This window comes from Benincasa hispida, chromosome 1 (genome assembly GCF_009727055.1).
Source record: "Benincasa hispida cultivar B227 chromosome 1, ASM972705v1, whole genome shotgun sequence".
NCBI lineage: Eukaryota > Viridiplantae > Streptophyta > Magnoliopsida > Cucurbitales > Cucurbitaceae > Benincasa > Benincasa hispida.
The window spans coordinates 8,238,320-8,260,183 of NC_052349.1; the positions used below are offsets into that span (position 1 = coordinate 8,238,320).

At 38.8% G+C, this 21,864-nt stretch overlaps 2 protein-coding genes across 2 annotated transcripts; both read right to left on the bottom strand.

The window, feature by feature from the left end:
• Positions 1-15,987: 15,987 nt before the first annotated feature.
• Positions 15,988-18,345, bottom strand: LOC120088027 (probable WRKY transcription factor 46). Its single transcript, XM_039045087.1, has 3 exons — positions 17,744-18,345; positions 17,327-17,455; positions 15,988-16,821 (listed from the first exon to the last, which is right to left on the bottom strand). Exons 1-3 carry the CDS (start codon positions 18,043-18,045, stop codon positions 16,248-16,250), a joined length of 1,005 nt encoding a protein of 334 aa, XP_038901015.1. The 5' UTR covers positions 18,046-18,345; the 3' UTR covers positions 15,988-16,247.
• A 1,212-nt stretch (positions 18,346-19,557) lies between these two features.
• LOC120075781 (uncharacterized mitochondrial protein AtMg00810-like) lies at positions 19,558-20,157 on the bottom strand. Its single transcript, XM_039029453.1, has one exon. The coding sequence runs from the start codon at positions 20,155-20,157 to the stop codon at positions 19,558-19,560; it is 600 nt and encodes a 199-aa protein (XP_038885381.1).
• Positions 20,158-21,864: the final 1,707 nt, after the last annotated feature.

The window sequence follows — 21,864 nt, forward strand, 5'->3', positions numbered from 1 at the left end:
ATATATTGATATTTTACTTCACATCTTGTATTTGCTTAGTTGCACGTTTTATTTGCTTTACCACAAACCAATAAACTTAAAATCCCTAGTTATCTGTATGTAACTCAAGCATTGTATTATGGTGACATACAAGTGGATCAAGTCTTGAGTGATAACCAAAATGGTCTATAGTATATGGATATAGGAGGGAAACCTTATCCTGGTAATGCTACGGATTCGGCCCGCTTTGTGAAATGGTCATAAGTGTTGTGACTTGTCACAGATGGTCTGATCCTAATCATTCGTGTTAGGGACATGCGAGTGGGGGCGTCCTATACAAAAAGTTTGTATAAGACCTGACCACTAAGTGTTAACATCTCGTTATATAACACCGTTCATGACAGAGACTTCACTTCACTAGGATGATCATAGGTAACATGACCTCAATTCTGAGTGAGTTGGGAACTCTTACCATTGAGGGTGGTTCTTTGATTTGTATGGATGCGAGTGGCTAAATCGCCGATTCAAACCTACCATTTTGGGGATTCGTCTGATTTGGGAGCTGGGAACTCAGCTACACAAGAAGAAATTTACTCCTTCCCCAAGGCAGGGGTAAGTAGATAGATAGCTCCCTTAAGGGCTGATTCCGGGGCTTGAACGATGTGGTACCACACACCTTCTCTTGGTCCAAGAGGTGTTCACACATAGTTGGACTATGTTGTATTGTTCATTAGAGTAATCAGTGGTACTTAAGGAGTGAGATGTAACTACAAGGGCAAAACAGTAATTTAGTCCAACTGTACTTACGAGAATCTGTGAAGGGTCATCGTATTTATGATTGGTTATATCCGATGGACACAGAAATATATCTGTGGTAAGAAGAGTTCAGTTGTTGGTCTTTAGTGGAATGCCTGATAGTTAACAGATGGTAGATCTCGTGGCTAAAGAGTTTAGTAAACTATTCACGTACCGTTGGAGCTTCAAGCCATAGGTCCATTAGGTCCCCTGGGTAGCTTGGATAAAGTTGAGAATTAGTGTTTGGGTTAATTTGAAATGTTCAAATTGACAAGAGGAAGTTCGATTATATATGATATAATTGGACTAGTTAATTATATATGATATAATTGGCTAAATGTATGAGATACATTATTTTGGAGGAAAATAGATATAAATATGATTTATATCAAGTATAGGAGAAATTACTATAGTAGATATGTGATATCAAACTATAGGGTAAAAATATAATATGATTATATTTATTAATAATCTAATTGGTTAGTAATATGATAATTATCCTAAAATCTCTCTCCGACGTGCGTTAGTGGGAAAACAGTGTCGATTATTGTATCCGAAGAATAAAAATGAAATTTGGTTTCATTTTGAACAGTTCGGAAAAAGATCGAAGGTTTTTGCATTGGTGTGGAAATGTAAACGATCGCTTAAAGTTGATAGCCTATATAATAGTCGCTCAACGCCTCAACGATCGCATACCTCGTGCCTAAACGATCACCTACTTAGCGCCTAAACGATCGCACACCAATTCCTCAACGATCAATTAGCTTTCCTAAATGATCGTATAGTGTGCCATGTTTGCTAAACGATCGCCTACCTTTTTCTAAATGATCGTTCAGTTAAATCTACACAATCGTGTAATTTCTTCTAAGCGATAAACATCTAGCTATGCGATAGTTTCTCATTCTCTCCCACTTGCTTATCGTCTACATGATCAGTTCTTCCTCCTACCTCTACCAAACCTACCGAAGACCACACTTTGGGTTCTCACTCCGAGAATACCTAGGGCTCTTTTTTCGTGGTGTTGTCCCTGCTGCATTCGTTGGTTTGCGGTTTTTTGTGCTACTATAGCCGACGCATCTGCTAGATGTGGATTGATCGGGTAGAGGTCTTTTACTGCGTTGAGTTTCAAAGCTTGAAGAACGTTTTTAACTGGTATGAGAACTCTCTCCCTTGTTATTTGTTACTCAAAACATGCCGTTAATTACTGTTTGTTTGCATAACTATGCGTTTGAATGTATATGGTGTATTTCGGTCACAGTAAAATTGGAGCGATCCAAACGCGCTCATGGAACTCTTCGTTAAGAGATACTTCAAGTGGTATTAGAGCTAGGTTCTGATACACCAATTTCATTGTTACAATGTTTACAAATACGTTCTTGGTGGGTGCATTTCTACAATCGTTAAATTGCTGTGGATGTGCAGATTTATGGATGTTTTTGTGGATGATTAGCCTCTGTTTGATTTAATTCTTTTACATTTGCGGTTGTTTGTAAAGGCCTTTGCGTTTTTGTTATTGATAATCGTTATTGAGTCTGTATTGGAAGTTTATTTGAGTGTTGAGTCGTTCGTGAAGAAGATCGGAACAAGCATTGCGGTTCTTCGAGGAAGGAGGCGATCAAGGGTTAATCGCATCGTGCAGACGATGGGGTACGCGATCAATGTTGATCGCATCGGGCAGATGATGGGGTACGTGATTGCTGTTGATCGCATCGGTTAGACGTGGAGTATGCGATCAAGGGTTGATCGCATCGAGTCAACGATCGGGTATGCGATCACTTAGTATCGGGTCGTGTGGACGATGGGATGCTCGATTATTGTTTAACACGCACGCACACTAGACAATTGTTTAGGCCAGCAAGCTTCATTGCTCAGTAACTACCTAAACGATCGCTTAGTAACGAAAGGTAAATCATTTACCTATCGCCGCATTCAGCGATCGCATAGATAATCAGGCTTTACAGCCTCGTTGTCGTCAACATGCTTGTTTAATTTTGATTCTATCGTCTAGTGCGCACTCGACGATCGTCTACCTATGGTGTTTATTACACAATGAAGTCCTCCTAGCGGTTCAAGACCCCGTTCGCCTATGAACCGGTTTGCTCGATGAAAAATGTAATAGATAGGGTTATTTAATTCTGGTTTTTGTAAAGGCTCATCCCGGTCCATTAATCCTTTATTTAATACATGTGATGTATGTTTTTAATATGTCATATGGTATGCACTTATAGTAAATCCCACCTTAGGTTATGCATTGGTCATGCATCGTCTCTTTATTGTAATTGTTATAATTTAGAGAAGCATGATTTAATTATGTAAGAGCATACTCATGCATCATATAATATAAGATTTATTTTTATGCATGCATAAAAAAGAATTGACATGCATCATCTTTATATTATAATTGTTATAGTATAAGGGTGAATGATAGCATGTGTGCTTGGTTGTTACGAGTTATATAAAAGTTATTTATAGTAATGATCGAACATTGCATGAAGCATGACACATAGATTATTTTATAATTGTTATAAACACCTCATTGTGCGCAATAGTTTTTAATTGTTTCTTTTTAAAAGTTGAAAAGAAATTAGAACTAAAAGAAATAAGAAAGACATGCATGCTCACTTAGGTTTAATTCATGGTTTTACAGTGTTTAAAACTTGGATCACATAGACCTAAGATCACGGTTCTAATATGATTAGCAACCGTAAGGCTTTAATCTTTTAATCATTTTAATAGGATTAAATTGGATAATAAAAGGTTAAAGTGTAGCAAATCTATCTATAAGGGACCTTTTGTCTAAGGCGGGTTCTGTATAGGTTGGGTTATTTAGGTTGACGGAAACGTAACACCCCTACCTGGGAACTTACTTGGAAAGGTGAATTAGATAGATTTGATGCATGCATGCAAGTTAAGGACAGTCCATTAAAGTGTTTAAATATGACTACTTGAACTTGTTCATATTTCATAAACAAACGTTGTTTATGAGCAGAGTTTAAAAAGATGACTTTTACTCAAATCAGTAGCTGGATTGTCTAGGTTAATGAACCCTAGGTAGAACATTCAGTGGGAGGTACTTGGGACATAAGATGTTTCACTTAAACCTTTCACGTTTCTCCTAAATAGTCCACACCGTGAGATCTACCCTTAGCTTCGCAGCACCTTTGGCGTGTCCCTCTAATGGATGGTGTTTGGGTAGGTCAATATCAAGGTGGATGGAGAGAGTGTTCATAGTAAGTGGGAGCGGGAAGTGCGACAACATACCCCTCAGTCTCCCTCGTTAGGTTGAATAAAGTTACTGCGCATCGCCTCGAGGCACCCTAGGAGTGTTCCCCTAAAGGATGACAGTTTTGCGCATTTCTTTATTTGATCTCCTGTAAAAGGATAAGGTAACTTAGTCTATTATCTTAATCTGCTTCTTCCTTATGGTGGGCTCATTAGGGCGGGACTCTGGCACCGAAAGCGAGAGGTCACACTTACATGGAATTGTTAAAGGTTAATGGTGGCTGTTAGGTTCAGTTCCAAAAGTTGGTTTTGCCTAATGGTTGAGAATATCTCATCCCAACGAAGGGGCAACTGATCACCCCACTAGTGACGTTTGTCCTGCCTCACTCGGGCATCATTGCAAAATAGAAGCCTATAACTTAAGGTACTTGAAACTGTTTTGCAAAACTGATTGGTTTAAAAGTGGTTTAGCAAAATCTAATAAAGGTTTGTTCGTATTTTTAGAAACAACTCTTTTTCAAAATGGCAATAGCCACGTTGGCATTGTTAAGCGTCGAAAAACTAACTAGTGATAATTTTGCAACATGGAAACACATGATCACGACGATCCTAATCATCGAGGATCTCATGTTTGCTCTTGATAACTTGTAGGAATACAAGTTATTTATGCTGTCTTATCTAGATATTGCAGCCAAAAGAGAAGGAATATGCGTTGATTGTATGAAAATTATATCAGAAATACAATAATTATGAATTAACGCAACTACACCCACTAACATCGTCAAAATGGTAGAAGAGGATATTTTTATTCTGTTTTGCAGGAAACCAATTCACCGCTTGCGATCAAGGCTCAACGAGAAACTAAATAACGCATCTTTGTCACATTGCGCCCGTCAATCAACAATGAAGAGATGATTAACGCAATGATGGCGCAATGCGACAGTCGATCCTGAGCTGAATTTCAACTGCATGCGAGCAATCGATCGAAAGATGCAGCTGAGCAACGGAAAGGCGGAGGATTGCGACACGTGTACAATTAACCGTTGTGCAGATTTGACGATCTGATTACATAACAAAAAGAATATTTATTCCTCTATCTTTGAATTTCCATAACAAGAAGTGAGGTCCACCAGCCAAAAGTCAAAAATTTTTACTTATAAATACCCCCATAGAATTCACAAAAGATATAATTGATACGAGGTCTATTGCTGCTAAATTATTGAGAGAGAGGCTGAGCTGAGTGCTAATCAGAAGAAATCTGGGAAGAAAAGAAACAAGGCTGAGAGGTGAGTCTCAGGGCGAATCTGCCAGATCCCCACCGCGAAGCTCTGTACTGAGATCCCTGCTACTGCTTGAGCAAGCCTGAGAGGTAAGCTCATCCTTCCGCACGATCCATCCACACTGGCGTTTATTTGTATTTATTTGTAACTCTATTTTCATCATTATATTTCATCTTCTTAATCTCTTCATTCACAAATCATGTATTAGACACTGAATAGAAATATTAAATGTCTTGATCGATTTCATATCCCCTTCTCTGTCTATTTCCGTTCCTCCGTTTATCGCTTTCTTCATAAAGTCTTCTTAATCCCTTGGTAATTAATATGAATTAACAAGTAACTTACTCTGTGCTAAAGAAATAAGAACGTTTAGCTAAAGCATACTAGACGACATCTTCACCTGTGAGAGCAGAAGTGAAGATGCCATTTTGATCTATCGAAAGAAGGTTAGAAGAATGCGTTAACTAAAGCAAGAAGTACTTCCAGAGCTAGAAGCAAACTTGTGTTCATTACGTTTGTCCCTGTTTCACCATAGAGATGTAGAAGCGCGATCGATCACCGAGAGGTGTACGTCAAGGAAAAAGCGGAACCGTATTTATGCCTTTAACATAATTAAAGAACTTGCGATGTTTGTATTAATTATCTTTTCTGTTTCTGCTTGGTACATAAGACTTGTCACCGCACTACACGATCTTTGCATAATCTTCACAGTCAACCTTGACCTCAGTATCTTGTATAATGAAACCTGTATTTGGTATCATTTTAGATTAGATTTACTTTAACGCAATTTATTTTACTATCGTATCTTTACCGCTTTACTTTACTTTATCGCATGTTTATATTCTTGTACACAACATTTTTATTAAATGAAACCCCCTGGTCGCATGATGAGAAAATTGCATGATGAGGAAGTTCGCCGCAATAACGAAATCTTAAGGCTTGAAGAAATAAGGCAGATTGAAGAGGAACAATGCCTTTTGTTGGCCTCTGAGCAGTTTGTGGAGGAGTTTGAGAGAGAAGAAAAAGAAGAAAAAGAGGAAGAGAAAAAGAAGAGGGAAGAGGAGAAAAGGAGATTGGAAGAAGAGAAGAAAAGAAGCACGAAGCTAATAAAAGGCGCTTACAGAAGAAGAAAGGCAAGGAACTTGCCGAGCGAGAGAAGAAGGAACAACGCAAGGAATGGGAAAGAAAACAAAGGCAATAATCCCGCCTTGCGTTGGCCACAGAAAAGGGCAAAGTGGTCGCAGAAAGCAGTAAGCCCACGTTGGCAAAGACAGGTCCATCCAGAAAGAAAGAAAATGACGACTTGTTGATGGAGATGGGCTTTTACCCTACGCCAACGCCACTACCTGACCTTATCACGAGCGTGATCGTGGAGCATAGCTGGGACACATTTTTCCAATACCCATCCATTGTGGTTCCCAAGGTAATGCGTGACTTTTACCATAGATAGCTACATGGCACCAGGGATGTGGTGACCATAAAAGGGCAAGTGGTGCCATTCAGCGCAAAGGACATCAAAGAGCTATATCAAATGAAGGATAACCCGGATGCACCGGGTAACAAAATCATTGATGATCTCACATAACAACAGTTGGAAGATGCGCTGTGAGTATTAACGCAATCGGGCACGACGTGGTCAGTTTCTTTAAAAGGCATCATGACCTTGGCGTCCAAGACTCTGCTTCCGAGTGATGGACAAAGGTGAATGAGAAGGCCCGAGCCTACATCTTGGAAAGTCTTTCTAAAGTTTTAGCAAAGAAACATGAGCCTATGGTCCCAACGCGTGAGATCATGGAGTTTCTGCGGGGGATGTTTGGATAACCATCTGAACAGCTTATGCATGAGGCTCTTAAATACATATTCAACTCCAAAATGGAAGAAGGCGCCTCTGTTCGTGAACATGTGCTTAACATGATAGTCCACTTTAATCTGGCAGAGTTGAATGGGTCTACCATCAATGAGAGCAGCCAGGTTAGCATAATCCTACATTCTTTGTCGGAGAGCTTCCTATATTTTGTTAGTAATGTGATTCTTAACAAAGTGAAATATAACCTTACCACTCTCCTCAATGAGTTGTAGACCTACCAATCTTTACTGAAAAGTAAGGAGAGGAAGTAGGGTGAGGTAAATGTTGCTTCATCCTCTAGGATGTTCCATAGAGGTTCGACCTCAGGAACAAAATCTGTACCTTCTACTTCTAACTTTGGAAAAGAAAAGAAAAAGAAGGGTGGTAAGGGAAAAGGGAAGGTGCCTACTAACCCACCGCCTGTCGCCCCAAGGAGGCATCCACCAGTTGAAAAGGGAAAGTGTTTCCACTGCAACCAGGATGGACAGTGGAAGAGGAACTGTCTTCGGTATTTGAAAGAGAAGAAAGTAGCCAAGGCTAAGGCCAAGGCGATAAAGGTAAATGTGATTTACTTGTTCTTGAAACTTATTTAGTGGAGAATGATGATTCAGCCTGGATAATTGATTCGGGCGCCACTAACCACGTTTGTTTTTCTTTTCAGAGGATTAGATATTGGCGATAGCTATAGGTTGGTGAGATGACGATAAGAGTAGGCACCGGGCACATCGTCTCGGCTATGGTAGTGGGAGGGCTCCAGTTAGCTTTACAAAATAGGTTTCTTATTTTGAATGATGTATATATTGTTCCCGAACTAAAAAGAAACCTCATTTCTATAAAGTGTTTATTGCAATGTAAATATACTGTCCCTTTTAATGAGAATAAAGCATTTATTCATAAAGATGGTGTTTTTATTTACATAGAAAATCTGGAATCGAATTTATATGTGCTAAAGCCGTTAGTCATTAATTCCCTCCTTAATACTGAATTGTTTAGAACTGTCGTAACTCAATCAAAACGTCGACGAATTTCTCCAAAAGAAAATTCCCAAATTTGGCATCTACATTTGACACACATCAATTTCAATAGGATTGAAAGATTGATGAAGAATGGACTACTAAGTGAGTTAAAAGAAAATTCTTTGCCAGTGTTCTAGTCTTGTCTTGAGGGTAAGATGACTAAACGACCTTTTACTAGAAAAGGTTATAGAGCCCAAGAGCCTCTTGAGTTAGTACATTCTGACCTTTGTGGTCCTATGAATGTGCGAGCTCGATATGACTCTGAGTATTTTATCAGTTTCACTGATGATTACTCCAAATATGGGTATGTTTATCTTATGCAATGGAAATTTGAATCCTTTGAAAAGTTCAAAGAGTTCAAGGTTGAATTTGAAAACGCATTGGATAAATGAACTAAAACACTTCGATTGAATCGAGGTGAGAGTTTTTAGACTCGGCATTCCAGGACTATTTGATAGAACATGGAATCGTTTTTCAACTCTCAGCGTCGGGTACACCTCAGCAAAATGGTGTAATGGAGAAGAGAAATAGAATCTTGTTGGAAATGGTTTGCTCGATGATGAGTTACTGATAACTGGCATAAGTGTCAGTTATTATGAGCCTTTTATTTAGAATTATGAGGGCTAACAAGTAGAAAACGCGGTGACAATACTTAAAATTTGTGAAAAATTGAGTTTTGCGTCGATTAGCACCTAAATCCTCACTGACCCAATATTATGTGTTACTTTGTGCCAAAGTGTTTATTTTTGTAGCCATCGCAGGAATCAAACGCATGCGTTAGAAATAAGCACTCGCAATCAAGCGCATGTGCTGAAGCCAGGCGAACGCAAAGATAAATGCATGCGCTGAAAACTAAGCCATTGCATAGACGAATGCATGTGGTGATCGCATGCGTCCATCGAATGGAAGTTGTAGTGATCAAAGCGAATTCGGTAATCACTTGGAAATTGTGGCCACGGAGTGATAGCCATAATAGAAGATCGCAAGATGGGTAAAACGCATTGATAACTTCAATTGAATGAAGCTCGAACGCATACCTTGGGAGTATCAATAAGATAAGACGATGTAACAATGCACATACCGCGACATAAGCAGCAGTGAGCCATAACGTAATCATGATAGCTGTCGGCGTTTAAACTCTATAAATAGCCTCTTCGACCTTCATTTCAAAGTATCTGAACTTCTGCCTCAAGGTAGAGGTTTGCGATCACAGATGAGAGCTTGAGTAAGATTTTCAGTGAGAATTCTTCACTTCCACAAACCAGACCGAGTGACGATCGGAGCTTTCGCTGGAGATAGAGCTCAAGAGAGACATCTCCACCATTCATCCATGGCACCACCGACAGCCTTGACGCAGAATCCTTCATTTCTCTTCTAACCTTTGTATTGTATTACATTTTAGCTTAAGTTATTAAGACATTTTTGTAATCAATGCATATCTTGATTCCTTCAACGCCATCTTCTTCATCATCTTTATCTTTATCATCGTTTACCTTCATCATTTATTTATCAACGACGATAGCATACTTAATCGTGTAGCCTAGAGATAGGACGCATGTAGCAACCCACCAAGAGGTGTGCGTTGTGCGAGTATAGTGAGTTAATCCTCTTTGCTTGGTGAAAAGCTGTAGCAATGCTTGTCTATGGGTTGTTGCAATGCTTGTCTATAAGTTAAATAGCCGCATCTAACTACCTAAAAAGGTAAGAGATGGAACACACTAAAGTAAAGTATGCATTGTTCCTAAAGATAGGCACAACCTTATGCTCAACGCAACCATGCACTATAGAGATATAGTCATGTGGCTGACCCCCGAGAGGTGTGCGATGCATTAGTGTGACGAGCTGGAATTACTAGGGTGATTTAAGATAATAAATATTACTACGCGTTAATGGTTGTTGTGCATTTACCTATTCTCATCGCAAGTCTTCTATTGCTCGATCTGTTTATTTAGGAGTAGAAGTAGTGTGTAAATCCATTAAACTTCTTCTTTTTATTTTTATTCATCGCCTCAAATGCATTTCTTCACAAGCATTATTGAGTGACAAGCCCCTGTGTTCGACCTCGGATTACCCGAGAAACTTGTGTTTGCGTTATACTTGGCGCGAGCATAAGAAAACTTGTGATAGGAACGCGTGGTCATTGCATACTAGATTAACGCATTTTCATTCCGACGCATGACCTTAAACGCATAGCTTAAGCCATGTCTAATGCATGATTTCGTGTACAACCCCATCCATCTCTAATTTTCCTTCCAACAGTTACACTTTCTTACCGGACTCGTTTTGAGGTTTACGTCAATTGTGTTCCCTCCAAAAGTGTTGCAAGAACATCTCTGGAGTTGTGGAATAGGCGTAAAGCTAGTTTACGTCATTTCCGCATTTGGGGTGTGCTTAACATTAATCCCAAGAAGTTGGAACCACGGTCGAGGTTATGCCTCTTTGTAGGCCACCCCAAAGGTACACGAGAGGGTTATTTTTATGATCCAATGGAAAATAAGGTGTTTGTTTCAACAAACGCTACTTTCCTAGAGGATGATCATATAAGGGAGCACAGCCCACGAAACAAAGTTGTGTTGCGTGAGCTTTTCAATGAAACTATTGAAACTTCAACAAGAGTTGTTAAAAAGCCTACTACATCAGCAAGAGTTGTTGATGGAAGTTCATCTAGTAGGTCGGTTCCACCTCAAGAGTTGAGGGAACCTCGACGTAGTTGGAGGGTTGCGAATCCTTCCGTTTGCTATCTGGGTTTCACAAAAATCCTTGCTATGGTAGCAAATGGTGACGTTGAGGATCCGTTGTCTTATCGGAAGGCAATGAAGAATGTTGACCGAGATGAATGGGTTAAGACCATGGATCTCGAGATGGAGTCGATGTACTTCAACTCAGTATGGGAACTTGTAGATCAGCCTGATGGGGTAAGACTTATAGGTTGTAAATGGATCTACAAGTGCAAACGAGGTGCTGATGGGAAGGTACAGACCTTCAAGGCTCGACTTGTGGCAAAGGGTTGTACCCAGGTAGAAGGAGTCGACTATGAGGAGACTTTCTTGCCTGTTGATATGTTAAAGTCGACCTGCATCCTCCTGTACATTGCAGCTTATTATAATTATGAGATTTGACAAATGGACGTCAAGACAGCCTTTCTAAATGGCAATCTTGAGGAGGACATTTACATGGTGCAGCCCGAGGGATTCATAGCCCAAGGTCAAGAGCAAAAGATTTGCAAACTGAATTGGTCCATTTATGGACTGAAACAGGCGTCTCGATCTTGGAACATACGGTTTAATACTGCGATCAAGTCGTATGGCTTTGACCAAAACGTTAATAAACCTCATGTCTACAAGAAGATCATCAACGCTTCAGTAGTCTTCTTAGTGTTGTAGTAGACGATATCCTACTCATTGGGAATGATGTAGGTCTACTGACTGCAGTTAAGAACTGGCTAGCAACCCAATTCCAAATGAAACATTTGGGAGAGACTCAATTTGTTCTAGGTATACAGATATTTCGAGATCGTAAGAATAAAGTGCTAGTACTGTCTTAGACATCGTACATTGACAAGATGTTGCTCAAGTACTCAATGTAGGACTCCAAGAGGGGCCTACTGTCATTCAAGCATGGAGTCACTTTGTCTAAGGACATGTATCCTAAGACGCCTCAAGAGGTTGAGGAGATGAGACCTAATTCCTCTAATGAACAATACAACATAGTCCAATTATGTGTGAACACCTCTCGGGCCAAAAGAAGGTGTATGGAACCACATTGTTCAAGCCCCAGAATCAACCCTTAAGAGAGCTATCTATCTACTTACCCCTGCCTCGGGGAAGGAGTGAATTCCATCTTGTGTAGCTGAGTTCTCAACTCCCAAATCAGACGAATCCCTATGGTAGGTTTGACTCGGCGACCTGGTCACTCACACCCATACAAATCAAAGGATTGCCCTCAATGGTAGGAGTTTCCAACTCACTCAAGATTGAGGTCATGTTACCTGTGGTTATCATCCTAGTGAAGTGAAGTCTCTGTCATGAACGGTGTTATATAACGAGTCGTTAACACTTTGTAGTCAGGTATCCCCAACACATATCCCCACTCACATATCCCCAATATAAATGATCAGGATCAGACCATCTATGACAAGTCATAGCACTTGTGACCATTCCACAAAGCGGGTCACATCCGTAGGGTTATTAGGATAAGGTTTCCCTCCTATATCCATATACTACAGACCATTTTTTTTATCACTCAAGACTTGATCCACTTGTATATCACCACATACATGCTTGAGTTACATACAAATAACCAGGGATTTTAAGTTTAATGGTTTGTGGCAAAGCAAATAAAACATGCAACTGAGCAAAAAACAAGATGTGAAGTAAATATCATATATTATACAACACAAGCGTTTGTACAAACTGTTTACAAACTACAGGATACGAGACTTTAGAGCATCAACCCCAACAATCTCCCACTTGTTCTAAAACGAAGTGGGGTGTACAATAAACTAGTACAAAACAATAAACTAGGGCACAAAAGCCCAATACAAGAAAATCTCCCACTTGCCCTTGTCCCGCCGCTGGCAATCCTGTAGACCCATGCTCCGTAGGTGACCCTCAAACACTGTAGCCATGAAAGCCTTCGTAAACGAGTCAACAACATTAAAATGGCCTGGGTTAGACTGATACCTAATGACTATGCTCACAGCGTAGCAGATGTCTAGACGAGTACAGAGCATCACGTACATCAATCTGTCAACGACAGATGCATATGGGACCCGACTCAAAATTAAAGCCATATCACCTATGGTCATTTTAGTGAAATGTAAGTCTCAATTATCAACGGCGTTATATAAAGAGACTAATCATCTCGTGGTCTAGTCTTATACAAACTCTTTGTATAGGATACCCCCGCTCGCATGTCTCCACATGAATGGTTAGGATCAAACCATTTGTAGCACTTTATAACACTTGTAAAATCTACAAAACGGGTCGTATCCGTAGTATCAACAGGATAAGGTATCGCTCATTTATCCATCTACTACAGACCATTTAGGTTATTACTGAAGACACGATTCACTTGTATGTCTTTACATACATGCTTAAGTTACATGAAATAACCACGAAATTTAGTTTATTGGATTTGAGTAAATGCATATAAAATAACATTTATTTTATTAATAACAATATGTGTACAAAATGTTTACAAACTACGAGATCACTGGGAGAATTAGGACACCAATCCCAACAATCTCCCACTTGTCCTAATATATCGGGAGACTACTGTATAATACATAAAAATAGTACAATATACAATAAAATAGGGCATACTTTATACCCCAGAATCATCTCCCACTTGCCCTAGACAAAGTGCCTCATGTCTCATAGACCTAGACTTTCCAGATGACCCTCGAACACTTTAGCCATGAGAGCCTTTGTAAACGGATCAACAACGTTGTGCTTTGACGCGATCTTCATGACTATCACATCACTGTGATGCATAATCTCCCTAATTCAAATGATACTTCTGTTCTATGTGCTTGCCTCTTCAGTGACTCTGGGGTTCCTTAGAATTTGCCACAGTCTCGTTGTTATCACAATAGAGTATGATCGGCAAAGACATATTTGGAACAACTTTCAAATCGATAAGGAACTTCTTAAGCTAAACAGCCTCTTTAGTAGCTTCACAAGTGGCTATGTATTCGGCTTTGATAGTGGAGTCCATGATGCATCCTTGCTTGATGTTTCGCCAACAGCCCCTCCATTCAGAGTGAACACTGACCCTGATGTTGATTTTTTAGAATATCTATCAGTCTGAAAGTTAGAGTCTGTGTATCCTATAAGGATCAAATCCTTATCTCCATACACGAGCATATAGTCCTTCATTCTTCGAATATACGTGAGGATCATTTTTACGATCGTCTAGTAATCTAATCCTGGATTAGATTGGACTGAGGAGATTTTTGATAGCAAGGGAGGCAGTGGTGCGTAAAATGAGGAGTTGAGCTCAAACTAGCGAATCAAAGTCACTTTCAAAACCATACTTTCTACAGCTAACACGTATCTAGTGGGAACGTGCAATGCAACCGAATGTGAGCTGCTATACTGAATCCTTCGTGAGCCATCGGGGACCGAATGGTAAGACTGTGATCTGTAGAGGAATAGATCACTCATTCTTCTTTTTTTTCTTCTAACTTTTCCTTCCAAAGAAAATGTGGTTTTCCTTCCAAAGAAAAGTGGTTCACTTCCTTTCGGTGGAAGCATGAAGTGGGATCAAGACTTCTACTGAGGTTTTTTATCCTTTATTCTTATTCTTTTGGAAGACTCTTAAGGATTTCTATGATCTGATTGCCCAAGGGCAAGGGAAAAGAACCGATACAGCTTCGCTTCCTTACCTTACTTCTGGGGCCTAGGTGACTTTCTAGTTTGAATAAGTGTCTTTTTATAAGAGTTCTGTGGGTCGGCCACATAGGAGCTCCGAGTGGTGAAAGAAAGTCGTACGTATATGGTGTCCTCATACAAGAGCTAACTTCCCAAAGTCGAGTTTCACCTCTCTTCTTTTGCTTGAGATCTCGAAGGTTGACCAACCGACGAAGCTTTTATTCGAGGTGGTGCTTTTGGCCTAGTGAATATCGTTTATTCTGGTGTTTATCAGTGGTGGTATACAATCGATTTACGTACTCATTGGAGCTCTTTTTTTATGAATTTTCAATTTGGGTGACGGTATTCTGCCTAAAGAATAGACACAAAATAATTAAGAATATAAGATCAATCTCCTAGCCATGACTAAAAAGGGCTTGTGTCCAACTCTACGAGTTGGCTGGTTGGAAGGGATTGCTTTCTGCCGTCTGTTTTTCCCTTCGAGATCTTCTCTTAGCAAAGTAGGTTCAAGTCACACTTTTGGCTTGCTACAAGTTGGGCCCCAATAACCGAATACTTTTGTTTGTAAATACTGAATATTTGATTCCGAAGATGAGGTCAGTACGGCGGAGATATGCCTAGGGCATGCTGTCGAGATTTAAAAAAAAGTATACTCTCTCTTTATTAGAAACAATAGGTACAAAAGAGAGCACAATCACATTAGGCAAAGAGATATATATATGAATACTGGCTTCCATACCTATCTCCAGTAGAGCTAACAACATATCCACTTATGACTAGTTGACCCATACCAAGATCCTATAGTCGAAATAACTAATGCGCTTCCTTTTTCTAATAGGGCTTGGTTAAGGCTCGGCATGTACAATCCTCCAACATTGTTTGGGTTGATTATCCTAGATATAACCAAACTATACGAGACCTAGACACAACCAAAAATCTTCAGGGCTAAATATTCCTTGATTGGTTCTACCAACTCAATGACCTACACTTGCTCGAACTCGAATCCTGCCAATTCCAAGTTCTCATCGTGGTGGGCAGGTTTGACCTGAAATTCTATGCTTACACACAAGACTACCCCTCTTCCCGAAAGCTTCGCGGGGACTACTTTACGACGACGGACAACTGCCTATAGGGGGTTTATAAAAGTTAGTTACATGTTAGTTTAATTCTATACATTATATATATATATATATATATATATATATATAAAGCATATATACAATATTTTGGCCAAAGTAAGCTTAGATTAGTGGCATTAATATATGCTTTGTTCCTAGATGTCGAAGATTCAATCCCCCACCCTACTATATATATTTGTGTGTACAATATTTTGACTTGCATTTCAAAAATTAATTCAATACATCTACAATCAAGATGCTAACCTCAATGATGTTTATAAATTAAATAGTAAATAGATAAAAACTTCAAAGTTAAAGGACTAAGAATGTGATTTAATGTTTTTTTTTAATCCATAATTTACATCACTAAAAATATTATTCAATAAATCATTAAGTTTCTTTTAAAAAAAATGCAATAACTACATTACAAACAAAAAAAGAACAAGAAAAAAAGCTTTAAACTACATAGATAATGAATCGCCGCACTTCTCAAAGTTATTCTTACATGCGGGAAGAATAACTAGGAAAACTAAAAATCTCCAATCATATATGGAGGAAAAAAAATAAATACTAACAAAGAAAAAATAGTACAAAATACCAAAAAAAGAAAGAAAAAATCAAGAGGTGAAATCTAGACAGTCAAAGGGGAAATTCTGGTCAAAATCAATGTTATCAAGCGAGAAATCCCAATCCCCATTACAAATTGGCGAATTTGTCACCGAAGTTGTCGCCGAGATTATCTCTGTCACGTCTGATTGCTCCGACGACTGAACTCTCTGTAGTCCTCCGTCGTCTTCGCCACCGTAGGCGTTCCAATCCCAGGCCGTATTCGACGCCGCTGGCGAAACTGCCACTGCAGACAAGCCGCCGCCGGCAATAAAAGTTGGGTCCACAATCGGCTCGTGGGAAAAGGAAAATGATGAAAAAACATTGTCAAAATCTTCTGTTTTGAGATTGAAATTGTTTTCTCCGAAATTGAACCAAATTTCAGAATCTTGTTGAATTTGATTGGTTTCTTCAGAGATTTGATTTTGAGATGAAATGGAAGCCGATCCTAAATTAGAGGATTGGTTACATGTGTGTCTTCCTCTGTATGTTACCTCGAAAATGTTTGGATCATTGTCCGATTTTTGGACTTGCTTTGTTGCCAAACATCCTCGTACATTTCTATGTGTACATCTATAATAACATCTACGATCAAAAAATTTCAAAGATTAGAGACTATTTAAAAAATTAACCGTTCATGGATATCGATATATTTGAAATCGTAATGGATGTATTTCCCTTTCAAATCGACTTTGAGTACTTTAGTTTTAAATTTGTGACATGAAATTTGTCCATTATTAGACTATAGTTTATGAAAGTATTTAATTATCCTAAATACTTATTATTAGTATATCAATGAGATGCAATGCAACTTGGTAGTTGATAAGGTTAAGGATTTGTTTATATTTAAAATATTATATAAAAACACATGTGAAAAGAATAATTTTAATGATGTCTTTTCGAAGCCAATTTATAAATTAATTAACATGTGCACCACTTGCAACCCTGATGTGTTGACTATTCTTCACCCAATTAAATTGTTGACTATTCTACAAACATGTGGAATTAAATGGGTAATCAGCAACTAAATATTGAATTATATCTTAATCAACTTTATATGGAAGAGTATATTAATGAAATGATAGTTTACCTTGGGAAATTAGCACCATGAATATCTTTTTGACCATACTTTCTCCAACTATAACCATCATTTAGAGGGCCTTCAGGAGCAGTTCCATTGCAAACCTTAACTTCCTCAGTCCATCTAGGCAGCAATTTTCTGCAAAAATTAATCCAACAAATTAAATAAATAACCTCCAAATTATCTAAATAATAATAACAAGAGATTTTTGTATGAATGAAACTTTTACAAACATCTTTAGGATTAATGACTCACCCTACAAATATATGAAATCTGAACATACTATAACATTTTATAATAAAGAACAAAATGTGTGATTTTATACGTTTGTGGGAGACCAACTATTGCGTTAGAGCTACGTAACGCAATACGTTATGAGTTTGTGGGGGGAGAATAACAATAGTATAAGTAAATAAATAAATATACCTCTTCTTCAACACATCTCTTTTGCTACTGATTTTCCTCTTGTTCTTATTGGATGATTCTTCTACTTCTACTTGTTGTTGTTGTTGTTGTTCATCCAGCAAAGCAATTTGATGATTTGGTAAAATTGAATTAGAAGAAAGCAGATTAAGTGCTTTCTCAAAAGAAGAATGGATCATTTCAGTCAAGAAAAGGCAAGCTTGTTCAGGGGAAGAAGAAGGGTGAAAATGGGTTTTGAGTTGAATGGCGAGTTGCTTCCCCTGAGTCAAGTGGGATACCAAACTCTTGTGTTCCATAATTTCCATTTAAATTACAATAAATGCCCAAAGAAGCAATGGCGGCTGCAGCCCAGTCGTGGTTGGGATGACGATCGCCCAAAACCCCAAAGGATAATACAACAATAATAGTAATCTTGAAAGGATTTAGAAAGGATAATATGGTCATTCAAGGGTTTTCAATATTTTAGCCAACAAAAACTGTAATTTTCACTAAAATGGGTCACTCCAAAATCCCTAATACTAAGAACCCAAAAAGAGGAAAAGGGAAAAAGCTTCAAACTTTGAGAGAATTAAAGAGAGGTATGAGGGTATGGAAGTTGGGTTTCGAAGAGAAGGGTTTATAAAGATGTCTTAAATTGAAGAGAGAGAAAGAAGACGTGTAAGAAGGGCTGTGAAAAAGAGAGATTTTTCTTCTTCTTTTTTTTTTTCTTTTTCTATAGTTTAATAATTTGAAGTATGAGAAAGCGAGTAGGCTGAGGCTATGAATAAAAAAGGGTAAAAAATGATGGAAAAAGGGGTGAGGATTGACCAATTCAAAAGGAAAGGCATAGAAGAAAAAAGGGGAAAAAATGGTGTGGCTTAGAGAGAGGAGATGATGATGTGGAATTTGGAAGGGAGAACGCGGAAAGAGAGTTGAAAATTCGAGTGTCCTTCTCTCTCAGTTCTAAATTTTGTTATTTATTAAAACATTATTGATTACGAAATAAGATAATAGGAGGAGGGGAGTGACGTCAGATAATAGGAGGAGTGAAGTAAGATGGAAAACCATTGGTTACGTCACAAATCATGTGGCCCTTCACACACACTTTTAAGAACCCTCTCTTAACTCTGACCCATCCCTCCCTCCGTAGTCAACTCGCATCTGACTTCTTCAAAAACATATTTATATATATATATATATATAGTGTTTGTATCCTTTAAAATTTTAATGTGGGGGATATGGGTGTTTGAAAATCCCAACAACCTAGACTATTCAATCCAAATTATAAAAGTTCGATAGCTAATAAGTTTGTGGATATCGAGATTTTACAATAACCATCTTTCGACTAACCTAGCCTCCTCCATCCTTTGGAATATGTAGAAACAAGATCTGAATAGATGATTTTCTATATGTCTCTATTGATCATTTGTACAGGTATAAATAGCTTGGTACAACACTAAAATTAGCTAACAAGAAGCCCCTAACAAAAGGAAACTCGACTTTGCAACCTGAAAATCCTAACAAAAGTAGTTTACAATTTAACATCTCCCCTCAAACTCAAACTGGTAGGGTAGAAACCAACTTGAGTTTGCACAGTAGCCGAAGAAAGCATCTAGAAGGAAGGACTTTGGTGAAGTGTCGGTCCATTGCTCAGTTGTAGGTATGGATTGAAGGCACAGAGTAGAGTTTTGAAGATGATGACGGATAAAATGACAGTCAGTCTCTATGTGATTTGTCCATTCATGAAAAACATCATTATGTGCTATCTAAATGGTATTATGATGTTCACAGTGAAGAATAGTGATTGAATTTTGAGGAGCCCCCATGTCAGTCAAGAGTCAACGCAACCACAAAACCTCTGAGGTTGTAGAGGTTGCATGAGCAAGTACACGATACTCTGATTCAATGTTGGATCGAGAAACAACCGTTTGTTTCTTACTCCGCCAAGAGATGAGAGAATCACCCAAATAAAAACAGTAACTTGTGGTGGACCATCTATCCGTAGGACCACCCGTCCAATCAATGTAAAAATATTCAAACATAACCAAATAGGATTTAGAGGGGAATTGAAGTCCATGTCCTAACGTACCTTTAACATAACACAGAATACAAAGGACAGCTGTGAAATGGATAGTGCGGGGATCGAACATGAATTGACTGACAATATGAACTGCATAAGCTATGTCTAGACGAGTTACTGTTAAATATATAAGGTTGCCAACCAGTTGTCTATATAGTGTTGGATCCTGGAGGGGAACACCATCAAAAGAGGTCAGACGAGCATTAGAATCCAACGATGTCGATGCTGTGGCAGAATCAGTGATACCTGAACGAGCTAACAGATCTGATACATACTTTTCTTGAGATAGGTAGTATCCATCAGAGCATGATGAAACCTGAAGACCAAGGAAGTAACTAAGCGGTCCTAGATCTTTCATCTCAAAATGTTCTCCTAGATAACGTTGGAGATCCGAAATAGCCTAAGGATCATCACCAGTAATGATCATATCATCCACATATAACGAAAAGAGAATAAGTCCACGAGAAGTTTTCTGAGTAAACAGAGCAGAGTCATGCGCACTGGAGGAAAATCCAAGCTGAATAACTGTAGAGCTGAAGGTTGCAAACCAGGCACGAGAAGCTTGCTTAAGCCCATATAATGCATGGTAAAGAAGACCGACCTTGTTTGGTGGAGAAGGTACGCCAAGTGGTGGCTGCATATACACTTCCTCAGACAGTGTGTCATTGAGGAAGGCATTCTTAACATCCATTTAAAGAAGAGGCCACTGTCTGGCAGCTGCTACGGCTAATAGACTCCGGACATATGTCATTCGTAACTAGAGCGAATGTTTCCTCATAGTCAATACCATATTCCTGTGAATACCCTTTGGCCACCAAACAAGCCTTATAGCATTCGATAGATCCATTAAAGTAGGTCTTGATTTTATAGATCCACTTAAATCTAATAAGTTTCTTGTCAAACGGTAGATCAACATACTCCCAAGTGTAAGTCTTGTCTAATGCCTGAAGTTCCTCATCCATAGCTTGCTGCCAAAAAGGGTTAGTACAAGCCTCATGATAGGACCGCGGTTCAACTAGGGACATATTAATGGAAAAAAAATTATAGTCTTGTAGATACTGTGGAGTTTCTCTTACCCATGCAGACCGACAAACAGGTGCAAGATCATGATCAGCATCAGGGACAGATGGTAGGTCCAGGAGTGCAGCAGACGGAGAATACTGACCGAGCTCTAGGATGGGTGGGATGAAAGACGCAAGTTCTGGTAGGGTGAAGATAAAGACTTGTGCTCTGGAATGGGTGGAGTGGAATCTGGACTGGGTGGAGTGGGAAACTCAAATGAAGATTCATGGGCAGGAAATAGATCTATGGTAGGACTAGTGAAGAATGATTGGGTACTAAGAAGGGAGGTATGGAATGAAGAAATACTAGAAAACATACGATGTTCCCAATAGGTGACATGGTGAAAAATACGTAACCGATTGGATATGGGGTCCCAACACCGGAATCCATTGTGTTCAATTTCATAACCAAGAAAGTAACACAAAGGAGCCCGAGGTTAAAGTTTGGAATGTTCATGGCGATGAAGTAAAACAAAGCAGGCACAGCCAAAAACTTTGAAAAGAGAATAAGAGGGTAGAGTACCATATAATCACTCAAAATGATACACATTGTGGAGAATAGTAGAGGGAAGGCAGTTGATAACATAGATGGATGTAAGTGCAGCTTCTCCTCAAAACTTTTTAGGACAAGATGCAGAGAAAAGTTGTGCACGGACAGAGTCGAGAATATGGCGACGCTTTCTTTCAACGCGACCATTTTTTTGAGAGGTATAAGGACATAAGCGTTGAACAAGAGTGCCCTGTTGAGTTAGGAAGGAAAGCAAGTGGGAGTTCTTATACTCCATGGCATTGTTAGTCTGAAGAATTTTAATGGTTTGAGAAAACTGAGTTTGAATCATTTTAGCAAATTCAATGTAAATTTGGGGTAAAGATGAACAATTCTTAAGAAAATATATCCAAGTAAACGAAATTAGTCATCAATGAATAAAACAAAATATTGATAACCATTTATTGTAGGGGTGGGAGCAGGGCCCCAAACGTCAGAATGAACAAGGCTAAATGGT